Source organism: Scyliorhinus torazame, chromosome 11 (genome assembly GCF_047496885.1).
Source record: "Scyliorhinus torazame isolate Kashiwa2021f chromosome 11, sScyTor2.1, whole genome shotgun sequence".
NCBI classification, from domain to species: domain Eukaryota; kingdom Metazoa; phylum Chordata; class Chondrichthyes; order Carcharhiniformes; family Scyliorhinidae; genus Scyliorhinus; species Scyliorhinus torazame.
In genome coordinates, this window is record NC_092717.1 from 183238546 (window position 1) to 183260638 (window position 22093).

General features: G+C 43.7%; 1 protein-coding gene across 3 annotated transcripts in view; it reads left to right on the forward strand.

The window, feature by feature from the left end:
• dhx30 (DEAH (Asp-Glu-Ala-His) box helicase 30) overlaps positions 1-22093 on the forward strand; it is an 88493-nt gene that overhangs the window by 10925 nt on the left and 55475 nt on the right. For all 3 annotated transcript variants that reach the window (XM_072468122.1, XM_072468121.1, XM_072468123.1), the window contains exons 6-11: positions 2505-2654; positions 3760-3912; positions 5752-6576; positions 10539-10614; positions 16927-17031; positions 18039-18214. In XM_072468122.1, coding sequence (XP_072324223.1) covers positions 2505-2654; positions 3760-3912; positions 5752-6576; positions 10539-10614; positions 16927-17031; positions 18039-18214 — 1485 coding nt within the window. The remainder of the gene's footprint in view (positions 1-2504; positions 2655-3759; positions 3913-5751; positions 6577-10538; positions 10615-16926; positions 17032-18038; positions 18215-22093) is intronic.

Genomic DNA, 22093 nt, shown 5'->3' on the forward strand with positions numbered 1-22093 from the left:
CTTTCGTTTCATATTCCCTCTGTAAATCATCTTGGGTTGTTTTCTGAATACATGTTATTGCCACAAAGTTGAGGTCAGTAACTGTAAAATGGCGATTGTGCCTGGACTAGGAGAGGATGAAAATCAAATCATCTGATGTTGCACTCTTGTTTCGTGGCCACCCATAGACATTAGATTTGATCAGGATTGGGCATGCTGTGATTACCTTCTTGAACAGCTCACCAACACTTACAGTCGAGGCTGCCACATGAAGTATGGCCACTTGGTTGAGGTAGCAGAGGCCTACTGCTGACTACTACATGATTTGGCAGGTTTCTCCGGCATGCAATGAGGGAAGCAAAAGCCAAGGCGTCGGCTCTCTTCTCCAATTGAAGATATGGGTGGTCCAAAACCCCGAAGACTGCCACTCTCGGGCATGGCTCCACCCTCACTCCCATAACCTTGGACATCACGTCAAGGAAGGCTGTCCAGAACCCGACAAGTTTGGGGCAGGCCCAGAACATGTGGGCGTGGTTGGCCGGGCCTCCCTGGCACCATTCACATTTGTCCTCCACCTCCGGGAAGAACCTGCTCATTCGAGTTCTAGTCAGGTGGGCTCTGTGCACCACTTCAAACTGCATGAGGCTTAGCCTAGCGCAGGAGGAGGTGGAGTTAGCCCTGCTCAGTGCTTCGCTCCAGAGTCCCCAACCCACTTTTGTCCCCAATTCGTCCTACCATTTCCGTCTAGTTGCATCCTGTGGTAGTCTTGCCCTGTCCAGCAACCAGCCGTATATGTTCCCACAGTTTCCCCCCTCTTTACTGTCCATGTTGATTAATTCCTTCAGGGGAATGTCTCTCGGGGCCCTGGGGTAATTTGCCGTCTCTTTGTCGAGAAAGTGTTTAATTTGGAGGTGCCTGAGCTCCTGTCCCATCGGTTGGTCCTCCGTCAGCTCGTCCAAGGTCACAAGTCTGTCCCCCATGTAAAGGTCCCTAACCGCTAGCGTCTCCATGTCCTGGCTCCGTTTTTTAATGGTGGCTTAAAATTCAATTGTGACAAAAATAGTCATACAACGAGAAAGGATGTTTGATTCATCAGCTGGTGTTGATTCCTCAACTGTAGACCTAAGTCTTTTAACCTGCTCCATTCTTCAATTCTTTATCCCCTTTTTGGTCACCACCTATCTAATTTATTTTAAAATGTAACATGGTCTGTGCTTCAATCGTGAACTCTGGAATTATATTTCAGCCTCTGCATAAAAAAGGTTTTCCTGTCCCCAAGCCTCTCGCATATAATCTTCTAACTATAATCTCCTTGTCCCAGATCTCTCAAATCACATGAGACCATTCATGTCTGCTCTGCCCCTTTATAAAATTGTAATCACCTCTGTCAATCACCCCGTAATCTTAAATAAAAGCAAAATACGGATGCTGGAAATCTGAAATAAAATCAGAAAATGCTGGAAAAACTCAGCAGGCCTGGCAGCATCTGTGGAGAGAGAAACCTTTTCGGGTCCGTATGATCCTTCTGCGAAATGTTGTTTCCAGATCTGCTGAATTTATCCGGTATTTTCTTTTCTTACCCATAATTTTCACTGTTTTAAAGCCCTGGTATAACTTGGCTTAATTTTATTAAGAGCTATCTCCTGAACAAGCTTTGTTAAGTAGAGAGTTACCAATCCCTACGGAGTTAGGTAGGGAGTTATCACTTTAAACTTTAAACTTAGAATTTTACTCTAGACAGTAATCTCCATCTGGGTAAAACATTTTGAGAGATAAAACAGGGTTGCATTTAGATAGCACCTTTCACATCCTTGGGATGTCCCAAAATGAAGTTGTCTCATTTATTGAATGCCTGACCAGATGCCCATCCAGTATTGTTATATTAAATAGGTTGTTGGACTTCCTGTGTGATGCTCCCTGTAACGCAATCTTGTTTTTTAAAATTTAGAGTACCCAATTCATTTTTTCCAATTAAGGGGCAATTTAGTGTGGCCAATCCACCTACCCTGCACATCTTTGGGTTGTGGGGACGAAACCCACATAAACACGGGGAGAATGTGCAAACTCCACACGGACAGTGACCCAGAGCCGGGACCTCGGCGCCGTGAGGCTGCACGGCTAACCCACTGCGCCACCGTGCTGCCCTGCCACACATTTTTTTTAAAGTACAGAGAAACAAAAGCAGCCACTTGCAATGTACAGATATATTTTCCAAGAACAAAAAATGCCAGAGCCATGCTCTCTGCAACTTCTTCCTTTATCTTTTCATTAACAAAGTGTGGTTTCTAATATTCAGCCTGATGTTTGGACTTGCCTAGTGTCTATTTGTCATTTAGCTTGTAGACTTAAAAGGACTTCAGCTTCAGAACAGTGTCAGGTGTTTCACATAGTGTAACTCCAATATTACACGAGTGTCAGAATGGTAGCAGGGGTAAACTAGATCAACCTTTTGGGTCCAGCAATTCGTATATTTCAGTTCATATAAGTGGCAGTGATACTTTAACATGTATGTGCTACTCCATCAGGACTATCTGAAATACACCACAGAAGATGGTTCAGTGAAGATCTGTCACCTTGATGTGAAGTGGCCAACCCCAATGACCTTTGTTGCAAGTGGTCGGCGGAAAGCAGAGGCAGAAAGAAGAGCGGCAGCTCTAGCCTGTAAGAAGCTGAAGGTGATTGCAACTTGCTGCAAGCCACACTTGTGCACAGTGTTGAGCTGGGGGCTGTGGCTGTCATTAAATGTTTCTTACTCCTCCCATGTGGAGCACCAGCTGAGTGATTTTGTGGATGACCTTTTATTGCTCTTCAATCATTTGAGCTATCAGGAAGAGCTAATGTATTCTTACTCAATCAACTATTTTAAAGAAACTTTTAAGTGTTTCAATGCCTCAATGTGCAAATGTAGCACTGTGATGTGGCATGAACCATACAGTGTTGGTTCAGTCCCAAGTATGCTAATTTAGCAGCTATTGGCTATCGGCTGGGGCATTGCCATGGGCTGTTGCAATTGTGCAAGCACCAATACCACATGGACTGCAGAGGTTTAAGATAGCCCATTTCCTCAGGCCAACTAGGGAGGGGCAGTAAATGTGGTCCTACCAGTGGTGTCTGCATTGGGAGAAAGATTTGCCCTCATGCTGGTGCAGGGAAAGGAAGAAATATCAGACCTAGTTCCTTCTCTTACTTGATGGAAAAAAGGTTTCTCTACATTGTCCCACAAACTGTCCCAGGACAGGTACAGCACTGGTTAGATATGGAGTAAAGCCCCCCTCCAGACTGTTCAATCAAACATTTCATAGGCAGGTACAGCACAGGTTAAATAAAGTAAAGCTCCCTTTACGCAGTTCCAGCTATGTGCCTCAGCCTCAACTTCAGCCCCGTACTGCACCAGAGAGACATTTTCTCATTTTTCACACCAGCCATTGTGAGGTTGTTAATCAGGAGGAGGTATCTTTCAGACTGTACGTGCTTACCCAGCGGGAATTCTAATAGAACCTTCTCATACTTATTCCTTCAATTTGAATTACATTCAATGTGATCCCAATGATGAAAAAGTGTCTTTGTGAATCACTACACCTCTCCATCCACAATAACTGGACTTGTTATCCATTTGTCTGACATAGTCCTTTTTTTCACTGCGTTGTGCTAGCTGGACAAAATATTTTAGAAAAGTAGAGAAATTTACATGTCTCAACCAAAAGATGGCAGGCAATGAAACACTCCCTAAGTGTGGAAAACAAACCCTTTGATTTCAATTTATTTTTCTGTGTTTTGCAGGATCTAGGCTTGCTTAACCAGAAAAATCATCCACTGACCCATGCTATGTACAACCTGACTGCAATAAAAGAGTTGAGCGAAAAGGAACGGCAGCCGACCAGGCTAGAAATTCCTGAGTGCCTCCAGGAACGAGTCCAGCAATATCTGGATCAGGTAAATTGCAGTCTGGTATCCCTTAAATTAATGCTTCATATGCCTGCCTTTTACTTCAGAGAATTGCTAATCCAGAATATCTTGTTTGTTTTATCTTCCGATCTTATCTTACCCTACTTGGACTGTAATTGGTGATGTGCTTTTCAAATTTCAGTAAACTTATGAATAATTGTGGAGAGACTAGAGAAGCTGGGATTGTTCTTCTTAGGGCAGAGAAGGTTCAAACCTTGAGTGATTTTTGAAAGAGTAGGTAAGGAGAAGCTTTCCACTGGCAGAAGTATTGGTATTCAGAGTTCACGGATTTAAGATAATTGGTAAAAGAGCTGGAGGTCAGGTGAGAAGAAATATTTTTGTACAGCAAGTTATAATGTGGAATGTACAGCCTGAAAAGGCTGGTGGAAGCAGATTCACTAGTAGCTTTCAGAGATGTATACTTGAAGGGGAAAACTTTGCAGGACCGTCAGGAAAGAGCAGTGGAATGGGGCTAATTAGATAGTTTTTTCAAAGAGACAGCACAGATATAATGGACCAAATGGCCAACTGTCCAATAAGATGCTCATTTTATTAGCAGTTCTCCTCGCACGGCATTGGTTGATGCTGCTTTTGAATTGCACAGGCACTGGGAGTCTGCTAGCATTGTAATTGAATGTCATTCATTGATTGTAAGTCTAGTCACTGAGTGTCTTCTGGGTTTCTGCTTTTGGAGATTATTGTTGGTGCAGGGGCACGGTATGTACAGCAGCAAAACCTGATCCCATTCCCATTCGACAAATCTCCAACCACATGTCCCAACAGAATGTCTTAAATCCTGGAGTAGAAAACCTGGTGGATATTCTCCTCCCTTCCCATCCTTGTAGCCAAGTGACAGCAGGACCAGCTGTGCACAGCAACTCCCATGATAATGTGCTAAAGATTATTAAGATTAGTAAAAAAAATGATCCCTACTCCTCTTTGAAATAGTACCATGGAATGTTTTATTTCTGCCTGAGAGGGCAGTCAGTGCCTCAGCCTCATCTGAAAGATGGCACATAGTGAAACACTCCCTAAGTACTGAACTGTAGTGTCAGTGGGAAACCTACTCTTCAACTTCAATTTATTTTTCTAACAGAAACTAATTTTAAAAAGCAAAAAAATAAAGGTTGCTGTAATTTAATGAACCCTTTCCTTATTTGATGAGTTCACCTGCCATCTCTCCCCTCCCTTACTCGTTTGCTAGTCCAGTGAAACTACCACTAAGCCATCATCTCCCCATTGTCTTCTGACAGTCCTAGGAAGCTGCTCTCTTGTACAAGGAATTGCTCCTCAAAAGGCCCACCACCACAACCATCTCTGGGGTAATTAGAGTTGGCCAATTAACATGGTTCTGCTCGTGTTGCACACATCTAAGCAGCAAATTACAACCTCTGATACTGAAGGCTGTGGGTAAAGTAGATGAAGTGGGATTAACTGGATTGATCTTTCAGAGTTACAGCACACACATGATGGACTAAATGGCCTCCTGTGCTGTGTGTTTCTACAAATCATCGCCTGAAACTATACACAAAGAATGTCTAATTATGTAAGATATCAGAGAAATTGGGAAAGAAAGGGCTTGCATTTATGTGGAGTCTCATTGTGCCTCTCAAGCACTAAATGTTCCTCCCATTACTTTAAACCAAGTTATGGCCAAGAGCTGACATATTTAGGAAAGAAAGGGGGAAGTTGGGAAATTATTCTATTTGAATGTTCAGCATTCTTTTTTGTCGAATGTTTTCAATATTTTCTCCTGGAACAGAATTGCAGCTAACTGTTTTATTTTTTCTCTATCTATCGTCCCCACCGCACCCATCCTTCCCCCAGTACACAGTAGTGGCAGCCCCTGATTGTGAGCTCAAGTCTATCAACCCCGGCTTAGAGATGGTAGATTCATTGTCTAGCAATGCCCTGATTAGTGATGCCATCACAGGAGAAATGTATGTCCCTATGTTGCATGGAGAAGCAGAACGCATCAGTCAGAAACTGCTCTGGCTTTGGCAGAGATCCAGGCCTGTGAAGGTTAAGCCATTGCCTGTGGACATGCACAAGAAAGCAATAGTCTCTGCCATTGAAGAAAATCGGGTCACAGTCATAGCCGGAGAAACCGGATGTGGAAAGACCACCAGGATACCTCAATTCATTCTGGAGAAGTTCATAACCGACAACCGTGGAGCTCACTGTAACATTTTAATAACACAGCCCCGGCGTATCAGTGCTGTGTCGGTGGGGCAGCGGGTGGGCTCCGAGATTGGGCCGAGCCTGAAGAAAAATGTGGGCTACCAGGTGAGGCTGGAGAGCATGTTGCCCCCGAGGGGTGGGGCCTTGCTCTTCTGTACCGTTGGCATCCTCTTGAAGAAATTGCAAGGGAATGCCTCACTTGAAGGCATCAGTCATGTCATCGTTGATGAAGTCCATGAACGTGACATCAACACAGACTTCTTGCTCATTTTACTGAAGAATGTGATGGAAGCCAACCCAAATTTGAAGATCATTCTTATGAGTGCCACCAGCGACACTGAGCGGATATCAGAGTACTATGGGAATTGCCCCATCGTGACCGTGCCAGGGTTCATGTTTCCAGTGAAGGATTATTACCTGGATGACTTGCTGCCAATGCTGGGGAAAAGGAAGATCACACAGCTCAATCAAGTAAGTAGTCTATTAAAGAAGGAAATAACTTGTCTTGATGGGACTCCTTTCTGTTTCCGAATGCCTGAAAACAAATTACAGCCAAATTACAATTTTGTAGCCGTAGTGTCCTAGACAATCTCTAGCTGCTTCATCAATGACCTTCCATTATCAGGTCAGAAGATGAGGATGTTCACTGACGATTACACAATGTTCAACACCATTCGCGACTCCTCAGGTACTGAAGCAGTCCATGTCCAAATGCAGAAATGCCTGGACAATATCCAGGCTTGGGCTGACAAAGTGGCAAATAACATTTGTGCCACGCAGGTGCCAGGCAATGGCCAACTCCAAAAAGAGAGATCTAACTATCATCCCTTCAATGGAATTACTGTGACTGAATTCCACACTATCCACATCCTGGTTGTTACCATTGACCAAAAACTGAACTGAACTAGACTAGCCGTATAAATACTGTGGCTATAAGAGCAGGTCAGATACTAGGAATCCTGCGGCAAGTAACTCAACTTCCTGACTCCCTTTCCAAAGCCTGCCCATGATCTACAAGGCACAAGTCAGTGGAATATTCTCCACTTGCCTGGATGAGTGCACCTCCAACAACATTCAAGACGTTTGACACCATCCAGGACAAAACAACCCGCTTGATTGACACTGTTATAATCTGGCAGATGTTAATTGCCTAACAAACGAAATCCCAAAGGAAAACTTGGCCCACTTATCACAACTTTTTGTCTATACTGACCATGAGAAGATAAGTTTACTGAATTCAGAAGCCACTAATTTTTGTACCCTTTTGGGATTTAAAATATTAAATTAAATGTTTATTAACAAGAGAAAATGTAAACGCACAAGAATAGAGTTCCATAGTTAAAATTCCAAAACGACTTCCTACCTGATCAGACTCCAGAGGTAAACACCCATTAGGCAATAATCCCTCATAGATGTTTAATTATAAAAATTCCAGTAATATTATCACAAGGCAAACCTGATGCTGGATGAAAGGTATATTATATGACCTCTCACTCTCCTCCACTTCGTTGTGGAAATTCAAGAAACTTCAAAACAATACCCTGCTTTCTGAAAAAGAAACTTTTCTATGTTGCTGCAATGGCTGCTTCAGATCTTTTCCCAACTCAGAGCGGCACCCCAGCAGGTCTCACGTGGCCACTCTACCTAAGCTCTCAATATCCCTCCGTAAGGATTTTGTTTTCCTCTTTCATCTTTGTTTTCTTTGAAACTTTCCTAGAATATAAAAATATTTCATGTTCTCCTTATTGCCCCCACTTTGAGATCAAATAACAGTTAATAACCTTGCCTTGTTTAGTTATGAAATCATTGAAAGCTGTAAAAGTATTTTTTCTTTTTTAAAAACTGAATTTAACAACTGAAAATAACTCTGCCTTCTCTTGTAATACAAATTTCTACCCACAACTTGCTTACTGAGGGAAATTGACTTGCCATCCTTACTTCAGATGTATGCCTTTTAAAGGCTACATTGCTTAGATGTTCTAACCCTTGTAGACAATCAGTCCCCAGCTTAATTAAATTAAGTTCACTCACAGACGCATAAGCCTACTTCACGGAATAACACAAACTCCAAAAATATTAAATATAATACCAGCTCTTGTCGCAGGCACCCATCCACAAACATTCACTCCCTCCACCATAGACGCATAGTACTCACAGTGTGTGCCATCTCCAAGATGCACTGCAGAAACTCACCAAGGTTCCTTCAACAGCACCTTCCAAACTCACGACCTTTACCATCTAGAAGGACATGGGCAGCAGATACATGGAAATACCACCATCTTGAGTTCCCCCCCAAGTCACTCACCATCCTGACTTGGAATTATATTGCTGTTCCTTTGCTGTTGATTGGTCGAAACCTGTCCCTAATAACACTGGGTGTAGCCACACCACCGCCTTCTCAAGGGTAATTAGGGATGGGCAATAAATGCTGGCCTAGCCAACACATCCCTGGAATTATTTTTTAAAAATCAGGGAATAAGAAGAATATGTGATAAGAATAATACAGTTGTCTTGGCTGAATTCTTCATATAGACTTGGCAAATACTTCATAGACTAGACAATTCATATTGGCACATTTGCAGTAATAATATGGAGGACAAGTTCATGGAATGTATAGAAGAGTTTTTTAATATGTCGAGGAACAAACTACGGAACAGGCTATTGTGCAATGAGAAAGGCATAATTAACCTAGTAGTAAAGGGAAAGGTAGCCACAGTATGATAGAATTTTATATTGTGTTTGGAAGTGATTTCATTGAGTCCGAAACAAAGGTCTTACATTTAAATAAAGCAAAGGTACATTGGGAACTGCATTAAAAGATAGTTGGGGAGATGGTGGTGCAGTGGTAATGCCACTGGACAATTAATGCAGAGGCCAGGCTAATGTTCTGGGAACACAGGTTCAAGTCCCACCAAGGCAGCTGGTGGGTTTTAAATTCAATTGATAAAATCTAGAATGTAAAGCAGGTCTCCATAATGGTTCCTGTGAACCATTCTCAATTGTTGCAAAAACCCATCTGGCTCACTAATGTGAAGGAAATCTGCCATCCTCAGCTGGTCTAGCCTACATGTGACTCCAAACCCACAGTAATTGACTCTCAACTGCTCTCTGCAATGGTCTAGCAAGCCATACAAAATGGGCAACAAATACTGACCTTGTCAGTGACTCCCACGTTGCAAGAAATCATTACAAAAGGCACAGACTAGCATTTAAATAATTAAAACATAAATTTCAACAAATAGAGATCTCTCAAAGGTACAAAAAAACCTACAGAAAAAGTGGTCCAGTTGTGGTTAACAATGGGGGTTGAAGATAATTGATCAAAGAAAGGAACTTATCATATTACAAAAACACTTAAATATGACGATTGCATTGACTTGGAATTCAGCAAAGGAGACCATGAAATTGATAACCAAAGAGTTCATCAAAGCACATTAGCATGAGACATAAAAGCAGACTGGAAAGGTTCCTCTAATTTATGTGAATAGGAAGATATTAGTAAAGGTGGGCCCATTAAGGGGAAAAAGATGAAATTATGGGGAAAAAATGGAGATTAAGAAAATGGTAGAGATATACAACAAATACTTTGCATCTGTCTTCATGACAGAAGTCATGACAAGGCACAAAGATCAGTGCAGGAATAACGGGAAAACAAGGGTCTAGTGACAATGAGGAGCTTGAAGAAATCAGCCTTAAGTGAAGAAATAGCACTGGGGAAATGAATAGGACTAAGTAGCAACAAAGCCCTGGGCTGAAGACCTGCATTCTAGACACTGCAGATGTGGTGAATGCACTGGTTTTGATCTTCCAGAATTCCTTGGATTTTAGAACAGTTTCCAATGATTGAAAGGTAGCAAATTAGACCTTGCTATCTAACGGAGAAAGATAGAAAATGGTGAACCATAGGCCAGTTAGCCTGACATCAGGGCAGGCAAAAGGCTAGAATGTTACTAGAGTTTTGCACTAACAAGCAACAATTTATAGTGAAAGCTTTCCTGTGTCACAAGCAAGTCATGACTTTCCCTTTCCCTGTCACACCTTATTGACAAAGTAGCATATCCTCCAGCTTGCTATGAACAGCACCACAATGTGGTCAGGTTGCTACTGCAGTTACCCAGCCCTTTACTAAAGGCAGTCTTAGTTCCTGAACTATGATTTGACACAAACTGAGGATGATCAAATTTGAGGTATTCATTATCTGTAGTGCATTACGCAATCCAGTCATTGAGCCATCAAGAGATTTCTGAATCTCTGATGGGCTCTTTGAGAGAGTGCAGGATCTGCATGTATGACCTGTGACTTGCAGCACTAGTCTTCTATAAAATAATTGATCCTTAATCTCTGAAGGAATTATAATATGTTATCGTATTTGATAAAGCTGTTTAACTTATTGGTGGTATTAATTGCCTCTTGGTTTTATTATGACTCAACAGGATGAAGATGATCCTGTCCCTGATCTCGACCTGGTCACCGACACAATTTTGCATATTGACTCTTGCAGTGAGTGCGGTAAGCGAAACTTGTTTGAGTTCTTATTGGGGTTTGCTGCTGAAAATAGGAGAGGCATATTTTTAGCCCTCTTTCAGATTTAGTGGGTGACTTTACTGTCTGGTTTACTCCTCAAATACGAGGTCCAGGAAGGCCCCAAGTTTGATTCCTAATACATTCTGAGTTATTGATCTTGGCAAGAGTAACAGCACAGAATAGGAACAGCTTTTACCAAAGGAAATTCTTTTTTTCAATAAATTTAAAGTACCCAATTCTTTTTTTTTCAAATAAAGGCACAATTTAGTGTGGCCAATCCGCCTACCCTTCACATTTTTGGGTTGTGAGGGTGAAACCCACGGATACGAGGAGAATGTGCAAACTCCACACGGACAGTGACCTGGGGCCAGGATCGAACCCGGGTCCTCAGCGCCATAAGGCAGCAATGTTAACCACTGCGACTCGGTGCCGCCACAAATGACATTCTTTGTGACTGTGACAAAGTATCCACCTTTGTCCTGCACAACCTGCCTGTAGCCTTTGACACAACTGACCACTCCATTCTCCTCCAACGCCTCTCCATCGTCATTTAGCCGTGTGGGACTACACTCACTTGTTTTCATTCTTACCTGTCCAAAGATAACCAAAGAACCACCTGCAATAGCTTCTCTTCCCACTGCTGCATGGTGTCTTCCCAAGAATATATGCTTGTTGGCCTTCAATTCTCATCCAGAGGGCGCCCCATAGTGACATCTGCAAATGCATTAGTTTTCAAAAGTTCGCTGATGACTCCCAGCTCTCTATCGCCATAAACGTTCTTGACTCCTCCACTGTTGTTGAATTATCAGATTGCTGATCTGATACCCCGGAAGAGCAAACATTTTCTCCTACTAAATAATGGGAAGACTGAGGCCATTGTTTCTGGTCCCTAAAACAAATTCTGTTCCCATGCTGTTGACTCTATTCCTTTTCTTCACAACTGTCTGAGGCTGAACAATTATACAACATTGGTGTTATATTTGACCCCAAGCTGAACTTCCGGTTACACATCCATACTGTTAATTTAGACTACCTATTTCCACCTCTGTAACGTTGTCTAGTTCTGCAATTGCTCAGCTCATCTGGTGCTGAAAGTCTCATCCTCTGGACTTGACTATTCCAACACACGCCTGGCTGGTCTCCCACATCCTACTCTCTGTAAACTTGAAGTCATCCAAAACCTTGCTGCACACATCCTTACTCCCACCAAGTTCCATTCACCCATCACCCCATACTCACTGATTTTAAAGTTCTCATTGTTTTCAAATCCCCCGTGTTCTTGTCCTCCCTCTGCCTAATCTCCTCTAGACGACAACCTTCCGAGATATTTGCATTCCTAATTGTGGCCTCTTGGGCATCCTTGATTTTAATTACTCCACCATTGCTGGCCACACCTTCAGCTCCCAAGGTCCTAAGCTCTGCAGTTTCCTCCCTAAACCTCTCCATCCCTCTACCGTGGCTTTTCCCCTTTAAAATGCTGCTTAAATAGTATCTCTTGTTCAAGATTTTGGTGATCTATTTGTTGTGAATTACTCACTCGCACAGGGATTTTCATTCAAATGTCAAGAGGCCTTTATTCTTTTCAACTAGCTGTGAGATAATCTCTAGTAGTAAATCAGGAGACCTCTCCAATGATGCAGAGTTTCAAACCAATTTATATACTATTCTAGTTGTATTACAATCACAGTGCAGCTTACAACAGGACTGATACTATCAAAGGGACTGGAACCTAGTGACATAGATAACCACCACCTTGTAATTGAATTAAGGAATGCAGGAGGTCATTGTTCCAACCAAACCTAACACAACATCCAATCACCCTCTATCAGCTCTCAGAAGGAGAGAAATCTTTACATAAAATATCAACTTTGGAGCCAGGGACAGCTTGGGATCCGTTTGCTTCAGTTACATAGAAACATACATAGAAAATAGAAGCAGGAGGAGGCCATTTGGCCCTTTGATTCTGCTCTGCCATTCATTATGATCATAGCTGATCATTGGGGGCAACACGGTGGCACAGTGGTTAGCATTGCTGCCTACAGCGCTGAGGGCCTGGCTTCGAATCCCGGCCCTGGGTCACTGTCGGTGTGTAGTTTCCACATTCACCCTGTGTTTGCGTGGGTTTCACACCCACAACCCAAAGATATGTGCAGGTTAGGTGGATTTGGCACACTAAATTGCCCCATATTGGAGAAAAAAATAATTGAATATTCTAAATTAAAAAAAAAAAGTAGCTGATCATCAAGTTCAATACCCTGTTCCCGCCTTGCCTCCAAATACCATAAGAAGTCTTACACCTGGTTAAAGTCCAACAGGTTTGTTTCGAATCACTGGTTTTCGGAGAACAGCTCCTTCATCAGGTGAGTCACCTAATGAAGGACCTTGCGTTCCGAAAGCTAGTGTTTCAAAACAAACCTGTTGGACTTTAACCTGGTGTTGTAAGACTTCTTACTGTGCCCACCCCAGTCAAATGGCGGCATCTCCACATCCAAATACCTTGATCCCTTTTGCCCCAAGAGCTATATCTAATTCCTTCTTGAAATTACAGTGTTTTGGCCTCAACTACTTTCTGTGGTGAAGACATTTCTCCTCACCTCAGTCCTAAAAGGTTTACCCATGATCCTAAAACTATGACCCCTAGTTCTCGACTCCTCCACCATCAGAAACATTCTTTCCGAATCTATCCTGTCTAAGGCTGTTAGAATGTTATAGGTTTCTATGAGATCCCCTCTCGCTCTTCTAAACTCCAATGAATAGAATCCAGTCTTTCCTCATATGACAGTCCCGCCACCCCTGGAATCAGCCTGGTAAACCTTTGCTCCACTCCATCCTTAGCAAGAACATCCTTCCTCAGATAAGTACACCATAGCTGCATACAATACTGCAGGTATGGCCTCACCAGTGCCCTATAACATCTCTATTCCTTTACTCAAATCCTCTTCCTATGAATGCCAACATACCAATTGCCTTCTTCACTCTTGCTGTACCTGCGCGCTTACTTTCAACGACTGATGCACGAGAACACCAAGGTCTTGCTGAGTATCCACCTCTCAATTTACACTCATTCAAATAATAATTTGCCTTCCTATATTTGCTACCGAAGTGGATAACCTCGCATTTATCCACATTATACTGCATCTGCCATGCATGTGCCCAGTCACTCAGCCTGTCCAAATCCCGCTGAAGCATCTCTGCATCCTCCTCATGGCTCACCCTCCCACCCAACTTTGTATCATCTGCAAATTTGGAGATAATACATTTAGTTCACTCATCCAAATCATTAATAAATAATGTGAACAGTTGGGGTTCTAGATCCGTGCGATACCCCACTAGTCACTGTCTGCCAATCGGAAAATGACCCATTTATTCCAACTTTTTGCTTCCTGTCTGCTAACCAGCTTTTTATCCATCTCAATACACTCTCCGCAATCCAATGCACTTTAACTTTACATAGTAATCTGCTATGTGAGACCTTGTCGAAAGCCTTCTGAAAGTCTAAATAAACCACATCCACGGGTTCTCCCTGGTCAACTCTACTAGTTACACCTTCAAAGAATTACAGTAGATTTGTCAAGCATAATTTGTCTTTTGTAAATCCAGGCTGACATTGTCTGATTGCACCATTGCTTTCCAAATGCTGTGCTATGAAATCCTTGATAATGGACTCGAGCAACTTCCCGACAAGGGGCTGGTTTAGCACTGTGGGCTGGCTTGTAATGCAGAACAATGCCAGCAGCGCGGGTTCAATTCCCGTACCGGCCTCCCCGAACATGTGCCGGAACGTGGCGACAAGGGGCTTTTCACAGTAACTTTATTGAAGCCTACTTGTGACAATAAGCGATTATTATTATTACTACCGACATTAGGCTCACTGGTCTATATTTTTGTCTACCTCCCTTTTTAAATAACGGGGTTATATTAGCTACCCTGCAATCTGTAGGAACCTTTTCAGAATCCAAAGAATTTTGGAAAATGATCACCACACACCTACTATTTCTCGGGCTACTTCCTTAAGTACTCTGGGATGAAGATAATCGGGCCCTGGAGATTTATTGCCTTCAATCCCATTAACTTCCCCCAAACCATTTTTTTACTAACACTAATTTTCTTGTGGAAATAATGTCACTAATGTCTGCCTGGGACAGGATGCAGGCTCAAAGTGGGTGCTAAGCACCAATCGTCCAGCAGGATGTCCTTGGGAAAGGTGTTTATGAGATTGTTTACTGAAACAAACCATGTGACTCACAGGTCTGCACTTTATAAGCTTAGCATCCAAGAATCATTTTAACCTCATAATTGCTGTATGGCTCGGAAGTCCCACTTCGCTGTCCAAATATATCCTAAAGTGGTTCAGTGTCGCACCTTGTTTCATACTGCTGCTTGGGATGTTTTAGTATGTTCAAAACACTGTACCAATATGAGCAGCAGGTTGGCTCCGCTGCTTGCACACTCGTGAGAAGTAGTGAGGTAGCCAGGGCTGGTGCGGGTTACCACCCAGTAGATGCCAATATCTGGTGCGGACATGGTTGGATTAGGCTGTAAAAATGACATGCTGAATTTAACAAGCGTGGGAGGAACATCTTGACATTGAACTTATTCCAGCACTAAGGTATTCCTCGCCTGAAGTTAGAAGAGATTGATTTCTAAAATTAATCAGTAACTCCCATTATCATTGTTTTATGAGAGTGCCAGAATATAAGAAGGCAAATTAAATGAGCCTTGGTGTTTTTCTGTCCAGCGATTACAATTTTCTGTCTCACACGGATAATTGTTGTTTTCTCTCATGTCAGGAACCTTGGGCAGTGTTGTAGCATGAGTCAGTGCCTTCAAATTGCTGGAGTTTCTCAATTAAAGATAGTTCCGGGATCCAGTTTTCACTTCTATTACAGTAATACATGTATTTCAGGCTTTGTCCAGCAATTGGTTGTCTCGTTTAGTGTAGTTTTATAATGCAGGAAATACATAAAAGTTACATCACGATAATGCATTATCCAGCACAAGCAGTCCATTTTCCCTCCATGCGAATAAATGGTTGTAGACTAATTTTCCCACTCTGTTCCCATATCCCCTAATATCTAGTCCATCATCCACCTTTCCGATTTAATCTTGAATGTTGCCATATGATTTTATGTATCTTTGCCTGTGTTAGCGCTGGGTTTTTAATTTTATCCCCAACTAACGGGCAATTTGGCATGGCAGGTCCACCTACCCTGCACATCTTTGGGGTGTGGGGGTGAGACCCATGCAGACATGGGGAGAATGTGCAAATTCCACACGGACAGTGTTCCGCGGCCGGGATCGAACCTGAGGCCTCGGTGCCGTGAGGCAGCAGTGCTAACCACTGCGCCACTGTACCGCCCAGGCACTGGGTTTTGATAAAATATATTGATGGACATGTGCAATTTACTGTACAAGTCCACATGCATTGTGCAAAATTCTCCGTAATGCAGTTATAGATTCTGTCTTGAGAGTGGATGGTGCTTCAAGGAAGCATTTTGAACTACCGGGCATAGGTGGGGGCAAGTTCTGCCAGCAAGAGTACTGTCACTGGAGCTAGGAACACCTAGAATCATAGAATCACTACAGTGCAGAATGAGGCCATTCAACCTATCATTGCACCAACCCTCTGAAAGAGCACCCTATCCCCGTAACCCAATAACCTCGCCTAATCTTTTGGACACTAAGGAACAATTTAGCATGGCCAATCCACCTAACCTGCGCATCTTTGGACTGTGGGAGGAAACCGGAGCACTCGGAGGAATCCCATGCAGACACGGGGAGAACATGCAAACTCCACGCAGACAGTCACCCAAGGCTGGAATTGAACCCGGGTCCCTGGAGCTGTAAGGCAGCAGCACTAACCACTGTGCCACAGTACCACCTTTTGTGATGTATACTGCCCTCTGCCTCAGCAGGTGAAAGCACTGCCTGATTTTGTCCCGAACTTTACGGATGATAAGGTACCACAACCTGTGCTGTGTTGGCTGATCACGATAAACAATGTACATCTTGGTTTTCAGATGGGGGGAAAGAAAATCAACCAATTCTCCATCCAAATCAAGTGACACTTGTGGTGGAATGCACTATGGGGGTGGGTACCAGTAATGTTTCTGGCTGTGATGTGCTTGGTGATTGAATAGCCAACAACATTCATAGAAAGGCTGTCTGAACCCAGAAATCTTTAACAGAGAAGAGGAGACAATGGGAGAGGGTGGCGTTGGGATGGGGAAGTGATAGAAACCTGACTCTTTTTCACTCTGCCTTTGGCTAACTTCTTGTCGTATGTTTGCGTTGCAGGTGGGATCTTGTGTTTCTTGCCAGGATGGCAGGAAATCCGAGGAGTTCAGCAGAGACTTGAGGAACGCCTTTCCAGTAGGAAAGAAAACTACATAATTTTACCTGGTGAGTCTCTGTAAACTCAGTGCAGTTAGGAAACAAGTGGACCTCCCATCGGTTTGCTCTCAGTAATCAGAGGAGGAGGTACATGGCTGAGGATTCTACAGCAAGTAACTCACCCCTTGACTCCCCAAAACCTGCCACCAATTCCGAGTCACAAGTCAAGAGTATGATGGAATACTCTCCACTTGCTTGAATGTGTGCAGCTCCAACAACACAAGAAGCTCAACTCCATTCAAGAGAAAGTAGTTTGGTTGATTGGTATCCCAGCCACCACCTTAAATATTCACATCCTCCATCAATGGTGCACAGTGGCAGCAGTGTGCGCCATCCACAAGATGTATTGCAGCAACTTGCCAGTGCATCTTTAACAACACCTGCCAAACCCAAGACCTCTGTCACCTCCAAAGACCAGGGCAGCAGACACATGGGAGCACTGCCATTCCTTCACTGTTACTGGGTCAGAAACGTGGACCACTCTCCATAACAACACGGATATCTTATGCCACATGGACTGCAGCAGTTCAAGAAGGTGGCTCATCCCCACCTTCTCAAAGGCAATTAGGGATGGGCAATAAATGTTGGCTTTCCCGGTAATGCCCACATCCCAAGAGTAAATAAAAATAAATGCAATGTCTGCTGGCCAAAATTACAGATAAATGTGGCTGACTGGAACCACATGACCGGAAGACTGACATTCATGTTTAAAATATAATCCCTTGTGCTTAAATTCTATACATAGCGGAAAAACCTGTTTGGATCTCATTCGTCCAAACCTTTCATAATTTTAAACACTTCTACCATATCCCTTCCATATCCCTTGGTCTTTTTTCAAGCGAGAAAAGACAGAGTGTCACTGTTTTCCTGGAGAATGGGTGCAAATTCTCAGCTGATTTTGTCCACATGACCGCTGTCACTCACTTCAGAAGATATAATTATATCTAAAAAATTATGAGATGTTCACAATAGGTGAGATAAGGCATTGTTCAAATATAAGTCATCTCTTCTCACAGTTCACTCCAACATTCCTGTGGTGGATCAGCAAGAGATCTTCCGTCAGCCGTCCCCTTGGGTGAGGAAAATAGTGCTGGCGACAAACATCGCAGAAACCTCAATAACTATTGATGATATAACACACGTGGTTGACACAGGGTGTCACAAGGAGCAGCGCTATGATCTGAGGACAAAGGTAACCTGGGTTGTTAAAATTATTTTGAAAGTAGGGGACAGCTCAAATTTGTAAGACAAGTTTTTAGCATTGAAAGCAGGAAAACCTTCACACAAAGCAATCAATACTTGGAACAGACTTGATGCGGAATGGACTCGATCAGATAAGAGGAGTAAGAGGTGGAATACCTGGGCAATTATCATAGAGGAATCCCGGAAGTGCAGAAGGAGGCCAGTCGGCCCATCGAATCTGCACTGACCCTCCAAAGAGCACCCTACCTAGGCCCATGCCACCACCCTATCCCTGTCACCCCACCTAACTTCTGGACACTAAGGGACAATTTTATCATGACCATTCCACCAAATCTGCACATCTTTGGACTGTGGGAGGAAACCGGAACACCCGGAGGAAACCCACGCACACACGGGGAGAACGTGGAAACTCCACACAGGCAGTCACCCAAGGTCGGAATCAAACCTGGGTCTCTGGTGCTGTGACAGAGCAGTGCTAACCACTGTGACCATAGTGTACTACATTTGAAGGTGATTATAGAGAAGACTAAATTACAGATGTGCAATAAATGCTGGATTTGCCAGTGATGCCCACATCCCAAGAGCAAATACAAATAAAAGATGTCTGCTGGCCAAAATTACAGATAAATGTGGCTGACTGGAACCACAGCATCACCAGTTGTGGGAGGGCTGAAAATGATTAAAACCAAATGATTAAAACCAAGTTAAAGATTTGAGAAAAGCTGATTTTGAGAATAGAACTTGGGAAAATAAAGTGATCAAGAACAACCATGGAAAATATTTAAACCAGTCAGTTGCTTGGTAGTGCGGAACTTCAATATTGCTGAAGAGAGAGAGTCATGTCGCTGGGCGAGTAATTCAGAGATGCAGGATAATGATCTGGGAACCCAGGTTCGAATCCCACCATGGCAGGTGGCAGTGAAATTTGAACTCCATAAAAGTCGAATGATGACCATGAAACCATTGTTGATTGTAGTAAAAATCCATCTGGTTCACTAATGTCCTTAAGGGAAGGAAATTTGCCGTCCTTACCTGGTCTGGCCGACATGTGACTCCAGACCCACAGCAATGTGGTTGACTCCTAAATGCCCTCTGAAATGGTCTAGCAAGCTACTCAGTTGTATTCAAAGGCTACAAAAACACAAAAAAGGAATGAAACCGGAAGGACCATCCGGCACCGAACCAGGCACAGGAAAAGGCAACGGCAAACCCAGCCCTGCCGAGCCAGCAAAGTCCTTACTAACATCTGGGAGCTTGTGCCAAAGTTGGGAGAGCTGTCTCACATACTAGTTAAGCAACAGCCTGACATAGTTATACTCACAGCCTGACATAGTCATACTTACAGACAATGTCCCAGACACCACTATCACCATTCCTGGGTAAGTGGTAAGGGAACCAACAAGAGGGAAAAACATACTTGACCTCATCCTCACCGATTTGCCTGCTGCAGATGCATCTGTCCATGACTGTATTGGTAGAGGTGACCACTGCACGGTCCTTGTGGAGACAAAGTCCCGCCTTCACATTGATGATACCATCCATCATGTGTGGCACTACCACTGTGCTAAATGGGATAGACTTCATACAGATCTAGCAACTCCAGACTGGGCATCCATGAGGCGCTGTGGACCATTAGCAGCAGCAGAATTGTATTCAACCAGAATCTGCAATCTCATGGTCCGGCATATCCCCACTCTACCATTACCACCAAGCTGGGGAAGAACCCTGGTTCAATGACGAGACCATGCCAGGAGCAACACAGGCATACCGAAAAATGAGGTGTCAATCTACTGAAGCTACAACACAGGACTACATGTGTGCCAAACAGCAAAAGCAGCAAGTAATAGACACAGGGAAGCGATTCCACAACAAATGCATCAGATCTAAGCTCTTCAGTCCTGCCACATCCAGTTGCGAATGGTGATGGACAATTAATTCGCTGGAGGAGGAGGAGGCTCCACAAATATCCCCATACTCAATGATGGAGGAGCCCAGCACATGTGTGCAAAAGACAGGGCTGCAGTATTGGCAATAATCTTCAGCCAGAAGTGCCGAGTGGATGACCCATTTCGGTCTCCTCCGTAGGTCCCCAGCATCACAGATGTAAGTCTTCAGCTAATATGATTCACTCCATATGATGTCAAGAAACAGCTGAAGAAACTGGATATTGCAAAGGCTATGGGCCCTGACAATATCCCGGTAATAGTACTGAAGACTTGTGCCCCACCCCTAGCCAAGCTTTTCCAGTACAGCTACAACACTGGCATCTACCTGGCAATGTGGAAAATTGCCCAGGTGTCTCCTGTAGTCATGAAACCGGCCAAATCCAACCCAGCCAATTACCGCCCTCTCAGCCTACTCTCCATCAGCAACGTGATGGAAGGAGTCATCAACAGTGCTATCAAGCGGCACTTACTCGGCAATAACCTATTCAAGGATGCTCAGTTTGGGTTCCGCCAGGGTCACTCAGCTCCTGACCTCATTACAGCCTTGGCTCAAACATGGATAAAAGAGCTGAATGCCAGAGGTGAGGTGAAAGTGACTGCCCTTGATATCAAGGCACATTAGACGGAGTATGGCATCAAGCAGCCCTAACGAACTGGAGTCACTGGGAATCAAGGGGAAAACTCTCCACTGGTTGGAGCCATACCTGGCACAAAGGAAGATGGTTGTGGTGGTTGGAGGTCAATCATCTCAGCTCCAGGACATCACTGCAGGAGTTCCTCAGGGTGGTGTCCTGGGCACAACTACTTCAACTGCTTCAACAACGACCTCCCTTCTATCATAAGGTCAGAAATGGGGATGTTTGCGGATGACTGCACAATGTTCGGCACCATTCCTCTGATAACAAAGCAGTCCATGCCCAAGTGCAGCAAGACCTGGACAATATCCAGGCTTGGGCTGAAAAATGGAAAGTTACATTTGTGCCACACAAATGTGAGGCAATCACCATCTTCTACAAGAGAGGATCTAACCATCGCCCATTGACATTTAATGGCATTACCATCACTGAATCCCCCACAAACAACATTCTGGGGATTACCATTGATCAGAAACTGAACTGGACTAGCCATATTAATACTGTGACTACCAGGGCAGGTCAAAGGTTCGGAAACCTACCGTGAGTAACTCACCTCTTGACCCCCAAAGCCTGTCCACCATCTACAAGGCACAAGTCAGGAGTGTAATGCAATACTCTCCACATGCCTGGATGACTGCAGCTCCAACAAAACTCAAGGAGCTCAACAACATCCAGAACAAAGCAGCCCGCTTGATTGCTCCCCCTTCCACAAACATTCAAACCCTCCACCACAGTGGCAGCCATGTGTACCATCTACCAGATGCAATGCAGTAACTCACCAAGGTTCCTAAGACGGCACCTTTCAAACCCACGACCACTACTATCTAGAAGGACAAGAGCAGCAGATATCTGGGAATCTCACCACCTGGAGCTTCCCCACCAAGTCACTCACCACCCTGACTTGGAAATATATCACTGATCCTTCATTGTTGCCAGGGCAACATCCTGGACCTCCCTCCCTAACAGGCATACCTGCACCTGAAGGACTGCAGCGGTACAAGAAGGCAGCTCACCACCACCTTCTGAAGGCAACTAGGAATGGACAATAAACGCTGGCCTAACCAGCAACACCCACATCCCGTAAATGAATTTTAAATAAAGCCCACACTCTCAAAGCTCAAAACAAAATGTTTACTGGTAGAATATGATTCTACAATTGGGCAATGCTTGCTGAACAATCATGAGTGCTAAAAATTACTCTGATAACCAAATTAAGACCAAAAGTTGAACTCCTAAGTGGCTCATTTACTCATGGTTTGTGTCTTAGAATCATAGAAGACCTACAGT